The 19,535-nt window shown below is 37.9% G+C and overlaps 1 protein-coding gene across 2 annotated transcripts in view; it reads left to right on the top strand.

The window, feature by feature from the left end:
- ift172 (intraflagellar transport 172) overlaps nucleotides 1-19,535 on the top strand; it is a 67,432-nt gene that overhangs the window by 30,577 nt on the left and 17,320 nt on the right. For both annotated transcript variants that reach the window (XM_041804441.1, XM_041804440.1), the window contains exons 20-31: nucleotides 843-935; nucleotides 1,043-1,120; nucleotides 1,493-1,741; nucleotides 2,430-2,508; nucleotides 4,383-4,503; nucleotides 5,642-5,786; nucleotides 9,973-10,062; nucleotides 11,721-11,818; nucleotides 12,122-12,257; nucleotides 14,268-14,384; nucleotides 18,221-18,363; nucleotides 18,743-18,836. In XM_041804441.1, the coding sequence (XP_041660375.1) occupies nucleotides 843-935; nucleotides 1,043-1,120; nucleotides 1,493-1,741; nucleotides 2,430-2,508; nucleotides 4,383-4,503; nucleotides 5,642-5,786; nucleotides 9,973-10,062; nucleotides 11,721-11,818; nucleotides 12,122-12,257; nucleotides 14,268-14,384; nucleotides 18,221-18,363; nucleotides 18,743-18,836 (1,443 nt within the window). The remainder of the gene's footprint in view (nucleotides 1-842; nucleotides 936-1,042; nucleotides 1,121-1,492; nucleotides 1,742-2,429; nucleotides 2,509-4,382; nucleotides 4,504-5,641; nucleotides 5,787-9,972; nucleotides 10,063-11,720; nucleotides 11,819-12,121; nucleotides 12,258-14,267; nucleotides 14,385-18,220; nucleotides 18,364-18,742; nucleotides 18,837-19,535) is intronic.

Below are 19,535 nucleotides of genomic sequence, written 5' to 3'. Positions count from 1 at the left end.
TGGACTTGAAGAAGGTTGTTCATAATGATGCCCATGCAACCTGACAGAGCTTGCAAAGAAGAACAGAGTAAAATTGCAGTGTCCAGATCTGCAAGCCTGACTCCGACCTATCCTCACAGACTCAGAGCTGTGATTGCAGCCAAAGGCGCATCTACTAAATACTGACTTGAAGGGGTGAATATTATTTTACATGACAAGTTTCCAAGTAGAAATCTGTTTTCACTTTGACATCAGAAAAGTTTTTTGTGAAATGTTTCTTCAAAAATCCAATTTATCTTGACCATGATTAATTTATAATTTCAATAAAAGAGTAAAACATCCAAGGGGATGAACACTTTTATAGCACTCCAATTCAATTCTATCTGGGCAACAACCAATGGTTTGCATTTAGAAAGGGCAGCACCTTTAAAAAAACATTTAGAGGGTGATTGGACAAATGGTCTGTCTGTCACATGCATTACAGGCCAATCAGAGCAGGAGTAAAATACATTACATGAGCTCAACAGGCAGGTATTGTAGTGAACTCTCATTGGAGCCAGTTGGTCAACAAAACTCTTGCTGAGGTCTGTCAGGAAAAAAGCAAAAATACGTAATCTGGCAAGAAAAGCTTTGCTCTTCTCTAAACAAGGAAATGTTGCTCAGTTTTGATAAAACTGCTTCTATTGCTATATCCAAGCTTCTTGCTTCACTTGTTGTCAGTGTTAACTGGCTTGCAATACAATACAATTCAATATGATACAATTCAATATAATACGATATGATGGGCGATACTGTTAGGGATATTTAAGGTGGTAACCTGACTGAATGACCGCTACACTGTGTCTCTGTTTGTGTTTGACAAGGGAGGAGATGGAACGGAGTATTTCCAGGTCCAAGCCCATGTGGCAATGCTGGATAAGAACTTTAAACTCGCTGAGATGCACTACCTGGAGCAGGTTTGAGAAGTCTCTTATACCAGAGCAGAACTGTGAAAACTTTGTGAATAGTTTAGCCAAAATTGTGAATATGAATTTGCTGCATTATATAATCTTTGTCTCTGCAGAACGCCATTGATGAAGCCATAGAGATGTACAAGGAGCTCTACATGTGGGATGACAGCATTGCAGTGGCTGAGGCTAAGGTAATTATGGACACACAGCTTTGCATTCTGACCTCATGGATTTTTGGTCCCTGCTGTCTGCTGCTGAGTACCTAAGCTGTTACTGTCCTGCACTCATTTATTGCAGGAAGAATTTTCCTGGGTCTCACCTGCAGAAAAAATAAAATTCCAGTTTTAAGGACATGAATATGTCGATATCATTGTCATGTAATGATCAGATTAAAAACAGAAAACAAATATGAATATTCATCAACTTTTCTTGATAAATGGCTTAAAGATTATATCGTTTTAAAGTTTCCTTAAAATAATTTACACTCAATGAGGTATGTTTTTGAGATCTGAGCCCATCTCTAACCTAGAACCGACCCCACTCTGATCCTAAAATGACCTCAGGGCCATGCAGAGTTGGACAGCCTGCGTGGGAACCGTTATCAGTGGTTAATGGAGACAGGCCAGGATGAGAAAGCAGGCGAGGTGAAGGAAAGCGAGGGAGACTTTCAGGGAGCCATCAACCTCTACCTGAAGGCCGGACTGCCTGCTAAAGCTGCCCGCCTAGCCATCAGCCAGCCGGAGATCGCCAACAACAGCGACACCGTCAGCCGCATCGCTGCCAGCCTCATCAAGGGAGAGTTTTATGAGAGGGTGAGCAGACTGTCAAACATCCCCCTTTTTCATTAACATTGCAGCCTTTCCATTCCAGCTTCATCTTCCTCTTCTCTCCTGAAAGCTGCCAGGAGAGGTATCAACAGAGAAACAACATCTTTCTTTGTTTATTCTGATTTATACTCCGTCTTCCTCCATCTGTCTCTCATTTCTCTGTGTCTCTTTCTGTCTGAGAACTCAATTCTTTCTCCTCGTGCCATCTGTGTTTATAAAACAGGTGGGAAAAGGGCTTTGGAAAAGAGACAAAAACCTCACAACAAAATGTGTGTCGTGTCCTGATGGTGCAGGGTTTCATTATTAAGGTGTTTGAAGGTAGATGTGGATGCTTCGCTTGCAGCAGCCTATATTTACTGCTAACACTGACTATATTTTCTGCTATTTGGAAGATTTTGTTTTCTGCATTCTGTTTCTGATAGGTTAAGAGAAGACACCGTATTAGCATTTAAACTGTTTGACAAAACAGTCCAAAAAAATGTGATTAAAATGGGAAAAAAATCAATGTCATAATCACATACTAATAGTTCTAACTGTTAACTCTGCTTTAAAATTTTCCGAAACACACTGGGGCCAGTGTTCTGTTTTAATACACAATGGAAAACAAGGATCAGGATTTTTCTTCTTAGTGAATTTGTCTGTCTAAATTTATATTCTCTTGTCCCATGAACAGGCTGGTGATCTGTATGAGAAAATCAGGAACAACAAAAGAGCTCTGGAGTGCTACGTCAAAGGGGGAGCCTTCAGGAAAGGTAAATAACATAAAGATGGCATGAATCCAAACCTACCTGGCCCTATATGAAAAAAATAATGTTTCCCCCTTGTTAAATCATGAATTAATTGGCCTGATTAATGCCAGACCTTTTCAATCAATCAGTCAAGAAATCCCTTAAATAGAGCCTGTCTGACAGAGTGAAGTAGGCTAAAAGATCCCAAAAAGCATCACATCATGGCCCTATCTAAGAAAATTCAAAAATGGACGACAAACAAAGTCGCTGACATCTATCAGTCTGGAAAGGGTTACAAAGCCACTTCTTAGCCTTTGGGACTACAGCAAACCACGGCGAGGGGCCATTATCCACAAATGGAGAAAACTTGGAACAGTGGTGAACCTTCCCAGGAGTGGCCAGCCTACCAAAATGACTCCCAAGAGGGCATCGATGACTGATCCAGGAGGTCACAAAAGAATCCAGATCAACACCTAAAGACCTCACTTGACTCAGTTAAGATCAGTGTTCATGATTGAACAATAGGCCGTCGACACAACGCCGCCTTTGCTCATTCGAAGTTCTGAGTTAAGGGAATGCGTTGCTCTGCAATTCCCTGCCATGCCGCTAGGCAGATGTGGCTTTGTGTGTGTGGTTTCAGAGGGGAATCCTTGTTTATCTTCCGGTCATGGCGACCGAGGTGGAGCGGGTGTGTTTGGAGTTGGAGCTCATCAATATCGACGAACAAATTCTTTTGTTGCAAATGTTGAAGTGCAGGTGACAGGGAAGACGTTTGCGAGGTGGTCTGTTCGACCACTAAACGGTCGAGACTGAGAACAGGTGAATTTACCACACTGGTTCGCCCACTGAGGGACCTTGATGAAGAAATGACATTTTGTGCAGACCAATCACAGCCATTAAGGTTTGCGTCACCGCGACGTGTAGTTAGGATTTTTGGAGGTGTGCATCAGGCTACGGTGTAGGGGTCCGCGTCGACGCAGAGGGCTATGCGTAGCTACGCCGCAGAAGCATAAATCAGGCTTTGGAAAGAGACTGGGCAAAAATGGCATCCATGGGAGGGTTCCAAGACCAAAAAGAATACAAAGGCTTGTCTCACATTGGCCAATACAACATCTTTATGATCCCCAAGACTTTAGTATAAATATTTTGTGTACTGATGAGACAACAGTTGAACTTTCTGGAAGGTGGGCCTCCCGTTACATCTGGAATAAAGCTAACACAGCATTTCATCAAAAGAACATCACACCAACAGTTAAACATAGTGGTGGCAGTGCGATGATGTGGGGCTGCTTTGCTGCTTCAGGATCTGGACCACTTGCTGGAATTGACAGAACCATGAATTCTGCTCTCTACCAGAAAATCCTGAAGGAGAATATTTGGCCATCAGTTTGTGATCCCAAGCTCAAGCACACTTGGACAATGATCCCAAACACACCAGCAAGTCCACCTCTGATCGGCTCAAATAAACAAAATGAAGGTTTTGGAGTTTTCAATCAAAGTCCATGACCTCAAACAGGCCATTCCTGCTGGAAAAGCCTCCAATGTGACTAAGGAGTGGGCCAAGTTACTTTTTCACATAGGGTCAGGTAGGTTTGGATGCTTTTCTTTAATAAATGAAACCAACATTAAAAACTGTATTTTTTATTTACTCAAGAACAGATTTAACCTACATGTTTGCATTATCATCTTGAGCATATTAGCATACTGAGGCAGGGATTAGACCCAAATCACACTCTTGTAGTATAGCTAGAACTGCCAAGGGTGTTCATACTCTTGTTTTACTTTTGATCACAGATACGTGTTTATAAATCTTCCCTACAAGAGGTGGACAGTGTTTATGAGTTAAGTTTGGGTAAACAGTGGATTACGTAAAGTTTCTCTCTTCCTGCTTCCTGTAGCGGTGGAGCTGGCTCGCCTCGCTTCCCCTGCTGAGGTGGTGAAACTGGAGGAGGACTGGGGAGACTACCTCGTCCAGCAGAAACAGATGGACGCTGCCATCAACCACTTCATTGAAGCAGGGTACGTAGTGTACAGGACAAAAATTTAAGCAGATGGAGAGGAAGAATGATGAAACATAGAAAATAATCCAACAGAGACGGCCAATTGTTTTGTAAATCATCACCAGAACCATAACAGAGGGATGAGAAAGAATATCTTTAAACACAATCATACTCTTTTTCCAAAAAATGCCAAATAAAGACAGGTGACCAGCTGACAGATTGTTGTTGTTTCCTGGTTGAAAAAGCATCACAAGCTGATTTTTGACTGCAGGAAGATTAAACTTTCCAAAGCAGCAAAGGTTTTAAAAATACTGCTTTGCTGGTGCTTTTTTTTTTGCCAGTAAAGTTTCAATGTTTACCTCCGTTTTTACAGAAACGATCGGGTGACTTGAGTCCTTACCAAAGTTACTGTAGCGTTGATTTTGCTCCATCCATTTTGGTGCATCAGCACTACTAAGGCCTTCACACTCTGGGTCAGTTTGCACGTTGAAGTAGAAATGCAATCCCATGTTGCGTTAACTGTGTTTGCAAACCGAATCAAAACTTTCTTCTGTCATTCTGTTTTCAGAATCAGTTAAATTTTCTGCATTTAACCATCCAGGCTGTTAGAGGGTTGTTTAAGTATTTAGAACAGCAGCTATAGCCCCATTTCTTGCTCTCGCTCCCATTTTCATATCTGTTTTGATACCACGGCAACAAAAATGATCCCCTGCACACCCAAAATTCTTGATATTTTTTCCCAATTTGCACATAAAGGTTCATTAAACAGTAAACACATACCAAAATTTGACAAACTGTTTATATTATTAAAAGGCAAACTAAAAGACCTCCCTAAAATAATGTAGAGGACCGACCTAAAATCACATATATCCTCTGAATCATCAATAATAAACCAGAAGTGCAGTGATTCTGCTCTCTGTAATTTCTGTTTTTTTTTTTTTTATAGATGGGTTGTTTTTTTGATGCCAGTGGTTGGTGTCATTCTGTAGGTGGGATATGAAGGAAAACCTTTAGGGACCAGGAGGCATCACTGTCTTTCTCCTCCTCTCTATCTGTCTGTAACAGACACTAATGCATGCATCTTTATGAAATGTTAAAAAGACTAAATCAAATGTTTCTGTCAACATTTAATCTGTGTTTTTCTGTCTTTCTCTTAGCTGTTCACTCAAAGCCATCGAAGCAGCCATTGCAGCCCGACAGTGGAAGAAAGCTGTCCATATCCTGGAGTTACAGGAGGATCCATCAGCAGAAAAATACTACTTGAAGATAGCTCAGCACTATGCTTCAATGCAGGACTACGAGGTGAGAGAGATGGGATGAGGTGTAAAGGCTGAGATCAACAGGCTTACAGGTTGAAATCAAGGATACTTTTTACACCTGTGCTCCTCTGTATGGAACCAAGAAAAGACTGTGAGTTAGTTTTAATAGTAGGACAGAATGGAAATGTTAATAGGAGTGAAAGAATGCATACATTCCTTCAAGTCTAAACAAGCAGATTAAAGCAAGAGCAAAGCTACAATTGCAAACTAATTCTTAAAATATTACAGTAGTCACCTAAAAAGGATATTGTTGGGTTTCTTTTGTCAATTCTCTTTTTAATTATTAAAAAAACAGGAAAAAAACATTTACGGAGAGACTGGTATGGAAATAGAAACACATGTACTCTGTTCTGCTTAAATATTTGATATATACATCTTGTTATGTTCCCAAGTTAAGGGTTAATATTTTCATCTCAAAGATGTTATCAACCAGATCAATCAATTCATCTATTTCTTTTTTCATCCACTTCCTAGTTTTGGACGTTTCAGGTCCACCAGTAATATTCTTATTTAGTAGTTATCCTTTTTTCTCTTCTTATATTCCTTGAAGTGTATCATTCACAACCACTTAAAATTTAGAGGGATTTTTGTTAAAAATACAGTCACTGGGGCGTGGGTGGCTGAGTGGTTTGTTTCCGACTCTGTCCACTGTCCTCTGTCAAATAAAGGCACAAAAATGCCTAAAATGGACCTTAAAAAAAAAAAAAATACAGTCACTATTACAGCCTTTCCCAAACTTCAGTACACTGTTGGCCCGATTTGAGACTTAAAAATCTCCAGGGGTCCACCTAAACCCTTGTACAACCATAGCATGAGACTCAGTATTAACTTTTATGTTTTTTTTTATTTCTTAAATAAGAAAGTTAAATTCACATTTGGCTTCCAGAGATATTAACACTACTCAGAAAGTGTTTTTGGGGCCACAGGGTACAATTAAAGAGCTGCTGCCATTTGTTTTGTTTTGATCAGGCAACTGCAAAGTCACTTAAATGATCTTTTCTAATTTTCTCCTTGTAAATGTACTTTGTATCCCATCTTGGAGCAGTATTTGAGTTGACTACACAGTTAAACTGTGAATTGTATACAGTGCTTAACAAATTTATTAGACCTGTCATATTTGTCTCAAAGACCATCCAGCATCATGAAGTGCTTTAACGCGGACTCTTTCATTTTCAGTGAGCTCTCCACGTTTTACCATTTTGAACAGGAGTGAGGAATTTCAAACTGAATTCACCCAAATTTGAGCCGGCTCACTGGGCTTCTCTGAGAAGCCAGAAATTAATCAAGCATAACATTCAACCACTAAAACTAATTTTTCTCTTCAGGAATGCAAGTAAATAACTATAATTTGAAATATTAATCAAGAAATAATAATGTACTTAACTATTTTTTTCAGTTTTTTTGTAAATCAGTAAATTTGAAAATTCATGGATAACAATAATAATTATATTTTAGCATTAAAAATATCATTTTGGTTTAAGAGCTTCTACATATCGGTGTATTAACCATTGCAGAAACATAAAAATGATTTTGGTAATTACCAATGCTGTTAATTTAGGGCAGCTGTGGCATAAACCTTACTTTGGTTAGGGTTAGGGTGGTCTCATAAATTTGTTAAGTACAGTACATCAGACAAATAAAATGATAAAGAGGAGATATTTGTTAAACTTGTGGCTGTGTTTGTTACCTCTGAGACTCAAAATAATAACACATAATCAAGCAGAACACAGTTTGATGATCTAAAACATGAATTCTTTTTTTACTGTAATTTCCATGGCTTTTATGTGTTTTTCACTGAGAGTCTTCCATCTAGCCACTCTGCCATAAAGGCCAGATCAGTGGAGGGCTGCGGCCATGGTTGTCCTTCTTGAACTCTGTCGCATCTCCACACAGGATCTCTGGAGCTCAGTCAAAGGCCTTTCAAACTGACATGGCTCCATGTCGGTTCTGGTCCCTGAACCTAATTTTGAAATGGTTGGTTCTTAGCTGGAACCAAAAACAGTTGGTTCTTTCTTGGGAACTGTGACATCATCAGTGGCCGTGTCACCTTCTAGGTTGTGAGAGCAGGAAATGGAAAAAAAGGTGGTCTGCTGGGGAGACAAATGTTTGATTGTAATCCAGGCATCAATAGAATTCCACGTGAAGCTGGAGTACAAGGAGGGGTAAGTTGTATATGCCAAACTTGTGGAAGAGATAGCCAAGACTGGGTTAACCTGAACACCAGACCAAATAATTAATAAACTCAAGAAACTGAAGAAGGAATACCGGGATACCAAAAAAGGCTGAGCAAAAGTGGAGCTGGACTTTGTGATACATGCTCATCATGTCCTCCCACTTTGGTTCTGCTTAAAGTAATGTGAACACGGGCTGGTTGGCCAGAAAGCACCAAGGTTCTGAGACTCCAGAACAAAGATCATGTGTGTCTGAAAACACTATCAGAGTAACCACTGGGTTCTTGGTCATCTATCTTACTAAGGCCCTTCTCCCTCGACTGCTCTGTCTTGCTGTCAGCCAGCTCTTGGAAGAGTCCAGGCTGTGGCAAACTTCTTCCATTAGAGAATTATGGAGGCCACTTTGCTCTTTGGTCTTCCCCAGATCTGTGCCTGTCAACAATCCTGTCTCTGAGCTCTGTAGGCAGTTCCTTTGACCTCATGTCTTGGTTTCTGCTCTAATATGCATTGTCATTTATGAGGTCTTCTAAAGAGAGGTGTGTGCCTTTCCAAATCATGCCCAGTCAGTTTTATTTAGCAAAGTTGGACTCCAGTCAAGGTGTAGAAACATCTCAGCAAAGATCAAGAGAAATGGGAGAAAATTGCTGGAAAATCTTGAATTCTGTTTTGACTTTGTCATGATGGGCTACTGAGTGTAAATTATTGAGAATAAAAATGAATTTAAACAACGGTGGCATCAGGCTGAAACATAAAGCTAAAAACAGTGACGGGAATCTAAATATTTTCTGAATGCACTGTAAAAGCAGCAGTCTCTTTCTTGAGTTTAATCATTAGACCTCCTGTAATGTAGCAGCATTTGTGTTCCCACCATACCTCTAAACAGGACTGTATATGACAGTCAAAGAGCTGTCACGTTTTGGTTTGCTGATAGATGAGCTCTTGAGGTCAGTGAACACCACCAGCACAGCCAGAGGGATTAATAAGGCTGTGACATTTTGCCACCAGCAATTAATGTCTGAACATCTTTCAGAGAAACACAGACACCTCTAACTCTCACACCTATATCAACACAACCTTGAGCACAAACAGACCAGCGTTTGGTCTCCATGGAGCAGAGCGTGGGCTGAGTTTGCTCAAGGGTGCTTTGGCAATGATGAGTTGGATTGCTTTAACAAAAGTTGCCAAAACACCAGAAAAACAAGAGTGATGACAGGAGGAGGGGAAGGTAGATCTGGTATAGATACAAAGAGAAGAAAAAGGATGATCATGATGGTGAAGCGCAGCGTGCTCGGCTTGTTCTGATGAGCTCAGCTGAGCCAAACAGCCTCCACAGACTGCCAGCGTCTGAAAATAGCAGGCCACTTCAGTCTGTTTGCTCTATGGGCATGTTCACAGAAAGTAATTAAGATAACAAGCTCTTTGCTTTCCAACTTGTGGAAGTTGCTGGAAAAGTACGATTCAGTTTCCAACTTAAACAATGGAGGACGCTCACACCTGTGGTTTCAATGCAGAAGTTATCAGGTGGAAAAACAATGAGTTAACATTTTTTAATCAGACTGAGCAGCACTTACATTCGTTTCTCTGATGCCACTGTTAGAAACGAACCTAATGGAATCAAACTTTTTCCTTTATGAAGCAAAAATCTGTTCGCTCTAAAATGATGAATCCCTTCTTTCTCCTTCGCTCTAACCTTGCAATCTCAGCTAAATTCTTCCAACAGATATAAACTCGGTCCAAAATGACACTAATCTCTGAGTTAAATTTGAAAAGAACCCTGATCCTTATTTTAATACAAGTCTGTTTAATTATTTGCACCCTATTAGACGACTATTTTATTATAATAATGTGTTATTTATAAATCAGATGGTCAAGATTTTTATTTTCGAAGTTACCATCTAGAAAAATGCAAAAATAAGCCTCTTTATAGAGATGTTAAGGTTGTATTTCTCTCACTCTGAGTGTATGCTTGTGTGTATTTTATGTGTCAATGGCCTGCAGGTGGCAGAGCAGCTGTTTGTGAAGGGCGGTCACATGAAAGATGCTATAGACATGTACACTGCAGCAGGACGCTGGGAGGAGGCTCATAAGGTCAGTATGGACAGACGCTCCCAAATAGAAATGTCAAAGACAAATCAGCATACTAGTGACTAACTAATTTATTAATTAGTAATTGATAAAAATCTAAAGCATTCCATCATTCAATTACTTAAAGTTTATTGAGATGGCACTTTTCATACAAGACAATGTAGCACAATGTGCAAACAGACGGATAAAAGGAAATATCACCCTAACCTGCTCCACCTAACCTCCAACCCCCCACCATCCCCTCACTTTAAGATCCAATCACAATAATGGCAAAATAGATCATAAATAAAAGACACTATGAGAACAGGAACTACATACCGAGTATGTACTGAGGGAACGCCATCTTAAAGGTTTAAAATAAGGGAACACTGGAGGTTAGGTTAAAGTGTAGAATAAAATATCATCAAATGAAATAAAAATAAATTAAAATGAAATAAAATAGAATAAAAAGGTGCTAATATAAGAATAAAACCACTAAAAGGTAACTCAGGGAATTATGCTTAAATAAGCAAGTCAAACACTTAAGGGGAACTTGGTGAAATATGATAAAATAAGAGGATAACCTACTAATAGATAATTCTGAAATTAAAACAGAATAATTCATTTTTTTCATTTCATTAATTCAAAACAGAATAAGATCAAACCTAAATTACTTAAACAGATTAATATGAGGATATTAAAATCAGGTAAAAGCCAGACTAAAAAGGTAGGTCTTGAGTTTGCTCTACTGGGCTCATAGGGTAAAAGCAAATCAGATTAATCAGAAGGGGAAAGACCATTAAGAGCTTTAAAAACCAGTAAAAGAACCTTAAAATCAATTTTAAAACAAACAGGTAGCCAGTGCAGAGACCTTAAAATCGGTATAATGTGTAAAGAACAAAGGCGGGCGGTTGACTGGCTGCTCAGTGTGACTGAGGTGCTTCAATAGTAAACCAAAATTGGGTGCTCCTGGAATACAGGGGGAAAAACTGATGGAACTGAGGAAGGAAATAGTAAGAAGCCTTTATTGTGATGGCCAAAAAAATTAAAAGCCAACCTGTTTTGACCAAATTGGTTTTCATCAGGGCTAACAAACATTTGTGGTGTGGTCACAACTCTATGTAGACTACAGCCAATGAAGGCAGTCACATGAATCAGAGATAAGAGAAGCCAGGTGAGAGTCTTCACACAGGACTCACTAATCAGGCATTATGGTGTGGCCTCTCCCAATACCAGTGACAACCAATTAGTGGCAACACATGAAGACACAGAATGAACCTAAATAATAAAGATAATAATAATTAAAATAATAATAATAATACAAATCAATGCAATGCAATACAATTATTTGAATTATTTATTTATTTATTTTTTCATCATTTCCTCCTCATCATAACCTTAAAATTAACAAATGATCATCATTTTACAACAAAATTGTGTTTTGTGACAATTTTATATCGTAATCATTTTTTAACCAGTTGAAAAAATGTTTGGAATTTTAATTAGAACAGTAGTAACATCATATATGGAATAAAATTAGAGAACAATAAAACCTACAATAAAGGTTTTAAAATGTAACAATAATTTTAAAGATCTACTTTAGCATAGAATGTTTTACATAGAGTGTTCAGCCAAAGGTTAGCTATGAATCTACATAGATAACGTGTGCTGTCTGTTTTCAGCTGGCAGTGAAGTGTATGACGGAGGAGGAAGTCATGGCCCTGTACATCAGCAGAGGTCAGGAACTGGAGAGAGACAGCAAATTCAAGGAGGCTGAGAGGTAAACAGAGACGACTTTATTTATAGCAATTTGTTGCATCACATGCCGAGGATTCATGGATAAATAGAGAGAGGCAAACTAACATGACTGCTTGAAGTCATCTCTCACAATTAGAGGGAGAAAAACAGCATTTAGCTGCTGACAGGCGGTCATTTCACACGCTGTTTGGACTTCACTGTCTTTTCATTTTCTTCCATTATGTCAAGACTGTTTCTCTAAAAACATCTCTCTAATTTTCTGGCACTCAAACTTTAAAAACAAAACAGACAATTTGACTACTAATGACTGCCTTTTTGTGTGTAGGCTATTCACCACCGTGAGGCAGCCCGACCTCGCCATAACCATGTATAAAAAGAACCGGATGTTTGATGATGTAATTCGGCTGGTGGCAAAACATCACCCCGACCTGCTGACGGAGACCCACCTGCACCTGGCCAAGGTATGCCAAACCGTGATCAAGACTACATTTGGACTCAGGGAGGCCGCTCCTTTTGAAGTGAATAAAGGCAATTTAATGTGGGACTCTAGACCAGTCTAAAGGGAACAGTCAAGGTAGCTCTTAGGGGTCCATGTTCAAGCTGGTGTGATTTTATCATACGCTACTTTTGTCACATGACAGCATGAAAACAAAGCCACATTTTGCATTGCAATCATTTGTGTGGAAAGCATGATCTTTAAGCTTTCTTTCAGTTTTTGTTTGATGTCAATAGGCCAAGTAGAACAGGAAATATGATCATTTTAATTTGATATAAAAATTAATGTTACACATAAAGGACAGTGGACCATGCTGTACAGGACTGGCACTGGTATTTTTTTCATAATTTCCGCATATTGTAATTTCTTTTTATAAATGACAATATATTGTTTTAAGTAACAATTTTTAAAAATCCATTTTGTGGGGTGTTGTTTTTGATGGCCCTATATCTAATACAATAAATTAAACTTGAAAAAAAATATAGGTTTAATTTTATGAAGTTGAGGTAGATTATACCAAACATGAGCGTACATTTTTTGAGTGGTTTATTTTATCAAAACAAACAAACCAAAAAAAGAACAACATGGCAAAATAGCCAGTGGACCCCTAAGGGTTAAGTATGGTAAAATCTGGCATATGATGCACTTTTGATAAATTGAGAGTGCAACGTTGGTTCAGGCAGGCCATGGAGTCAGAATCGTCTGTATAGATGCTGCTAAATATCCTGTCATAGCCTGAGGGACAACCATTCAGTCTCTTCTCAACAAACACACTGAATTTTATTTATTTTTTCTTTTTGTGTAATTCTTTTTTAATCTTATTGTTTTATCTAATTAATCAGATTTATTTCATTATATATTGATTATTTGTGGAATATTTAATATGCAAATTTATATTTTGTAAATATGTAACGCATTTTTTACACTGCTTTGGCAGAAACTGATCTGTTTATGCCAATAAAGCAAATTGAAATTGAGATTAACTGATCTTATGCAAGCCCCCATCAGCTGACGGCCAGCTGATTTACTCTAAGTGTGCTGACTGCTAATTTCTATCATGCTACCTTATTTAAACTGAAAAAGTAGGTATGAAAGTTGTGGCTCATACACCGGATTTTACTGTATATAATGAATATAATGATATCAGGGTCTCTGTTTCCCCACCTGTAAGACTTGGCCTGAGAGCTCCAAAACAGTTGCTTTGAAAGGAGCTCTCTGATTGGTGGATCAAAGGACTTATCAGGTAGCAAACAAAGAGTCAATTAACAGCAGAGGAATGAGTCAGTGTAGTGATTTTATGACAGTTTAGTGAGAGTTTCTTATAGTGATGTTTGGCTTAAATAGGTTCTCTTCAATGTAGACTTGGGAGTGGAAAATGGCCTTTATAAAGTTGCCAGAAGCGCTTTCTACACTGTAGACCCAACTTAACGAATAACACCAATTCATTCCACATCCACGCTCTGATGGGAAAGTTTGCTCAGTAGAGATAACTACTCTGTTTTATTTGTATCCATACACATTCATACAACACTGATGCAGCAGTTGGAGCAGTTTGATGTTGAAGTGTCTTAGTGAAGGACGCATCAACATGTGACTCAAGGAGCTGGGGGCTGAGAAACGACCAACTCTACCTACTGAGCCGCAGTTGACGTAGGAATTATCCACTTTAAAACATCTGTATGCAGCCGCTCTTAAGCTCCATCTAGTTGCAGAAAAGAATATCCAGAGGAAACGCTAATAGAGTTTCACCCTTGAGTGTTTTTACTTGCTTTTGTCAGCAGCTTTTACTTTTTTGCTGTGTTGCCAACTGGGAAAATTGATTGCTGAAGGGACATGAATTCCACTTATCAGCAGCTCTATTTAGGATGAAACCTTCATGCACTCAAGTTAGTTTTCTATGCAGATAATCAATGCCGGATTCTGCTCATTTGGTGCCGGATGTGTATGTTATGTGTGGAATAATTGTGTGTTGTAGGAGCTGGAGGCTGAGTCCAGGTTCTCAGAGGCCGAGTACCACTTCATGGAGGCTGAAGAGTGGAAAGCTGCCGTCCAAATGTACAGAGTCAACGACATGTGGGAGGAAGCATACCGGGTAGATACGGACTCATTTGCTCTTTTGACTAGCCTGTGTTTAATCCTGACTACTGCACTCATTTGACCTCTATTTTTAGACCTTTAAACTTCATCCAACATAAATATTTACTGTAATGGCTTTTAATAAGTCTTGAAAGTTTAAAAACGTATAATTTACATTTTTTAAGCATTGAAACTATCCTTAGAGTTTGAAAAACTATCTTAGAAATGTTAATTTTATACAAAATCTTGAGTTTCCTCCGAAGTCAAAACCAAAAACCTAGACTTGAAATGAATCCATCTCTGCATTATGTTTGTTTGCCGTCTCCTGGCATCTCTCAGCAGACGTACAATGATTACAAAGGAACAGGTGGATTGTTTTTATCACTTTAGAATCATGCCAGACTGTCATTTTAATGACGACTGGCTCTCAAACACAGTGTATATGAAAACCAGCTTTGGAGATGAGCCAGAGAAAAGAAGGCATGCAGCTGGTAGAATACACAATAAACATTGATTGCTTCGATACAAAGCAATGCTATGCACTTAATTTTTTTCCTTTAACAAAAATAGTAATGGTTCATTGTGCATGAGGCTTTAAAGTCTGTTTTCTTTTATTGTATAGGTACCTTAATAGTGCTTCAACAAAGCTGCATGAAACTTTTAAATAAGCCTGAGTAAATTCCTTTCATTTCTTTTGCCTTCACCTTTGAACAGTTTTTTTTTATATATTTATATTATATGCTTTACTTTTTCATATAAGATACAAGAAGTTATTCTGAAGTTATTCCAAATAATTGCAGGAGGTTTTCTAAGGCTAAGATAAAGGCAATTAACATGTAAATATTAATATTGTCACACTTATAATTCCTATTTTTGGATCAAAAAAGTTTGCTGTGGCTAATATTTCAGGGCGATATACCAGGGTAAAGTGCTGGAACATGCAATGTCACTACAGCTAGTATGTACTGCTGCCATTGTCACACACTGCATGAGACAAATGAACTGTTTATCAAATTGCAAAGTCTTTTATTTGTTTGGTTTTGTCCAAATTCACATTGACCTTGCAAAACAGATGGATTTGCCAGACTCCATCTCTGTCAGGCAAAGCCATCCTGAAAAGCTCCAATCCACAAGGTTTGTGCAGAACTGAACATGGTTTGGAGCAATCAGCTTCATTTGAGGAGAAAAAGAGGCGGGGTTTACTCGTACTGACAGCTGATAGCAATGGTAGCCACCGGTGTAGCATTTAGCTCAGATATAGCTATTGAATAGTGACAGTTCTGTCAGAACTAGACCATGTTTCTGTATGAAATATAGAGCAAAAAACAACACTGAAACATTTCCATGATGGAGAAGATGTTGAAGCTCTTTAGCATGACTTTGGTAAAGTTGGGGGGGTTCGTTTACACACTGGCCACTGTTGGAGTAATCGGCTCAGATGTAGCCACAGTGGCAGTTTCTTCCAAACAGGACAGCACTTTATTTAAACAAGAGTGAAACCAGAAGCTTTGAAAAATGGATTGATGTTTTCCTTTTTCTCCCGGCCTGCTGCGGCATGAGTTTGCGATCACTACAGGTGGGGTTTGCTGGAGTTTACAACAGCTGCTGCTGTGATAGCTATCAGCTCGGATTTAGCTGAGGCTTAGTGGCAGTTTAGAGAGAACTGGACCATGTTTTATTATTAAAACTAGAGCAAAGAGCTAGAGAAGATATTTTTGCAGGTCTTCCTGATGGTTTGGCATGAATTTTATTCACAGAGAAGCTACGCCATCACACATTACGGCAGTGTTAGGCTGTTGAGCTCAGGGTAGGATCAAAGCTGTGCATGCCCGCTACATCGTTGTATCTTATCCTGAATGTGATGGACAGAAGATTCATCCAATTACCATCTGAGAATGTTTTTTTTTAAGTCCTGCCCTTCCCAATCACTCTCTATGGGAGCTTTCCCAGATAATAGTTAAATTTATCCATGCAGTGGTTTTAAGTTCACGCTCAAATATCATCAATTTACAGAAATGGCTCCAGCATCTCCTGACTGCTTAAATAATGAGATGTTGTAAAATTTCATTCAGTACAGTATTAACTATGTTTAATGAAATCTAAAGCTTGGTTTTGGAACTGATACTGGTTTTGGTGCCGGTCCATCTCTACTCTTCGCCAGACTTAACATATTTTTATTGTAGGCTGATACATAAAATCTCCTCAGACTGACAAAATGCTGTAGTGACTTTGTAAAGAGGAAACACAGCAATAAGGATTCAGATGTTTAAATTCAAAGGACTGTGAAAATTAAGGGAAAAATCAAGATAAAAACACATCAAGATGATTCAGGAGAACAACATAGTATGAACTAATAATATGCTAAAAGGTAGATCATAACTACTATAATTAAAAGAAGATAACTAAAAGATTATCCAGTAAAATAATGTTGCATAAGAAAACAAAACACTGAGATAATCTCAACAAAAAGAATTAAGTCTTATAATCAAATACTTTTAGGAAAAAAGCAATTAATTGAAATGCAATACAGAGATTAAAATGTAATGCTGCTACTGTATCTTTGTCATTTTATAATGTAGCTCCTGAATCTTAGTAGCTCATAATGCAACTGATGAATTTGGGTTACTCTTCTATTTAACCATCATATTTTTGGCACTTTTTAATGCTGCTATTGTGTAGTGGTCATGATATATTAATTGCCTTTATGTACTTTTATATTGCTGCATTTGCATCATGGTTATTTTATAATGTAGCTTCTAAAGCTTGGTAGCTTATTGTACTACTGGTGAACTTTGGTTACTCTTTTATATCAACATTGCATTTTAGGCACTATGTAATGTCGCTGATGTGTAATGGTCAAGACATATCGATTGCCTTCCTGTATTTCTATATTGATAATACTGTTCCATAGACATATGATAATGCTCTGCACTTTATACATCTCATAGACCAGGGTTTAGTTATGGCTTTATTTATCTAGTGTGTTAGGACTTATCTTTTACAATACATATGTAAAAATTTTAGATTATTTTCTTACCCTTATACAATTTTCACATAGTAGGACTTATTTATCGCCCTCTTAACAGTGTAATTTTTGTACTAAGTCTCATTAGCTGTGGTCCTGTCATGTGTATGCCTTTGTCCCTAGTACTTTTATGTATGTTTTGTGTCAGTTTTATGTGGGACAACAGATGGAAATTAGCAACTCGCTAAATCTGGTGCAACCATGTTTTCATTTACTTTGTGTGAATGATCAATGCCATTGCACACTGTCCCTGGATAAAAATAAACATTAAACATTAATTAACCTGTAATTTGTGTGAAAATACTATTTTCTTTGTTTTGTTTATTTTTGCATGAGAGCATGCAAACATTCAAGTGTCAATTTTGTTGGAATAGTTTTCAAAAAGTCCTACTTTTCTTAGTAATGTGTATGTTTTTATGAATAAAATTAAGAGTGACATATCAACCATTATTCACTGAAGCACAACAATTCATATTGAATTTGGAATGGGATTTAGAATAACCATAAACAGATATTTGTTCTTATTGCTACGTCATTTGTGTTTAAAATGTATTGCATGCTTCAGTATTTCTTCTAAACGCTAAATAAATAGACTAAGAGTAAACAGTAACAGTGTGTGAGTGTGAATAATTTCACATATGTGCTGCCATGTTGTCTCTTTTTTATTGCTGCTGTAATTCTGTGAGCTCAGTGCAGCTTTATAGCTTCTATAAAATGATTTTTCTCTGGCATTATCTCTGTTTAGGGGTTAGAGACACACCGCGGCACGGCTCCTATAGACACATAAAATGTGCTCATGTATCGGTCTGTCTGTGTTTGTGTGTCAGGTGGCAAAGACCCACGGCACTGACGGTTTTCAGAAGATGGTGGCGTACCTGTGGGCCCGCAGTCTGGGAGGAGAGGCGGCCGTCAAGCTGCTTAACAAGTTTGGTCTGGTGGAATCCGCCATCGACACGGCGTGCAATAAACTGTAAGCTGCACTGTAACACTCAGACCACAATGAAAAGCTCTGGTTTAGTTTTATTTTGGTTTGATTGAACTCTCTCTTCAGTCAGCAATCAGCTGACATCGCGCAAGCTTTATCCAGTATTTCTACAGTCTATGGTTGTGGCTCATCGCCCTCATCTGGAGGTTTATTAGTACATTGGAAGAGTCACTGAAGGTTTAAAAACAGTCTGAACTTCTCTGCACTTTCTGAGATAAACTAAGTATATCAAAGACCTTTGTGGCTGACTTAAATGGTTCACTAGAATCTGCACATGATGAATTAAATGAACGTATTTTTTCTCAGTTAGCCCATCCATTCAGTGAGTACTGTGAAGTCATGTTGGTCTGTGTTTCCTCCCCAGTGCTTTTGATTTTGCCTTCGATGTGGCTCGTGCTTCCTGTAAAGAAAAGATTCCTGAGATTCACCTGAAACATGCTCTCTACCTGGAGGACGAGGTGAATACATGACACTCTGTATCTCACCTTCATTGACCTCTGAAGTCCCAAGCAGATTTATACTATGAAATGTTTATTTAAATATTTATACTTCCTCTCATTCTTGCATAAATACAAGTTTTTAATCAATAAACCTCAATCTAGTTTGTACGGAAGCCCATTGTTGTCAGTAAAGATGCGAAACCTACAAAAGCCATTAATGATTGAAAAAACAGAACTGCCAAAATAATAACAATAATAGTTAAAGGTATGAAACTCAATGGTGAAATTTGAGTTTAAAAGTCAAAGCTATGAGAAGAAATTCAAAGATAGAAGGTCAAACATAAGAGACAAAAGGGAAAATTTGAGATAATCTGTCAAACAGCAGAATTAAACATAGAAAATATTAGATAAAAATTAAAACACTGGAATTAAGCAGTGGAAATTGCAGAATTATACAATTCTTACATCAAAATTAAAAATATATGATCAAAATCAGAAATATGAGATAAAATTATTAGTTAGTTCTTAACTTTTTTTTCACAATGTATTTAAATGACAATATAATACATTAAATATATGCGTCTATAATAATTATTACTTTAAAATTTCTGTATTGAATTATATCAATACTGAAAACATACTATTATTATTATTATTATTATTATTATTATTATTATAATTCTTATTATATCTGTAATAAAGTTGTTATAATTATAA

Source organism: Cheilinus undulatus, linkage group 14 (genome assembly GCF_018320785.1).
Source record: "Cheilinus undulatus linkage group 14, ASM1832078v1, whole genome shotgun sequence".
Classification (NCBI taxonomy): Eukaryota; Metazoa; Chordata; class Actinopteri; order Labriformes; family Labridae; genus Cheilinus; species Cheilinus undulatus.
The sequence above is the reverse complement of the archived record's forward strand: the minus strand, read 5'-3'. Positions and strand labels throughout refer to the sequence as shown.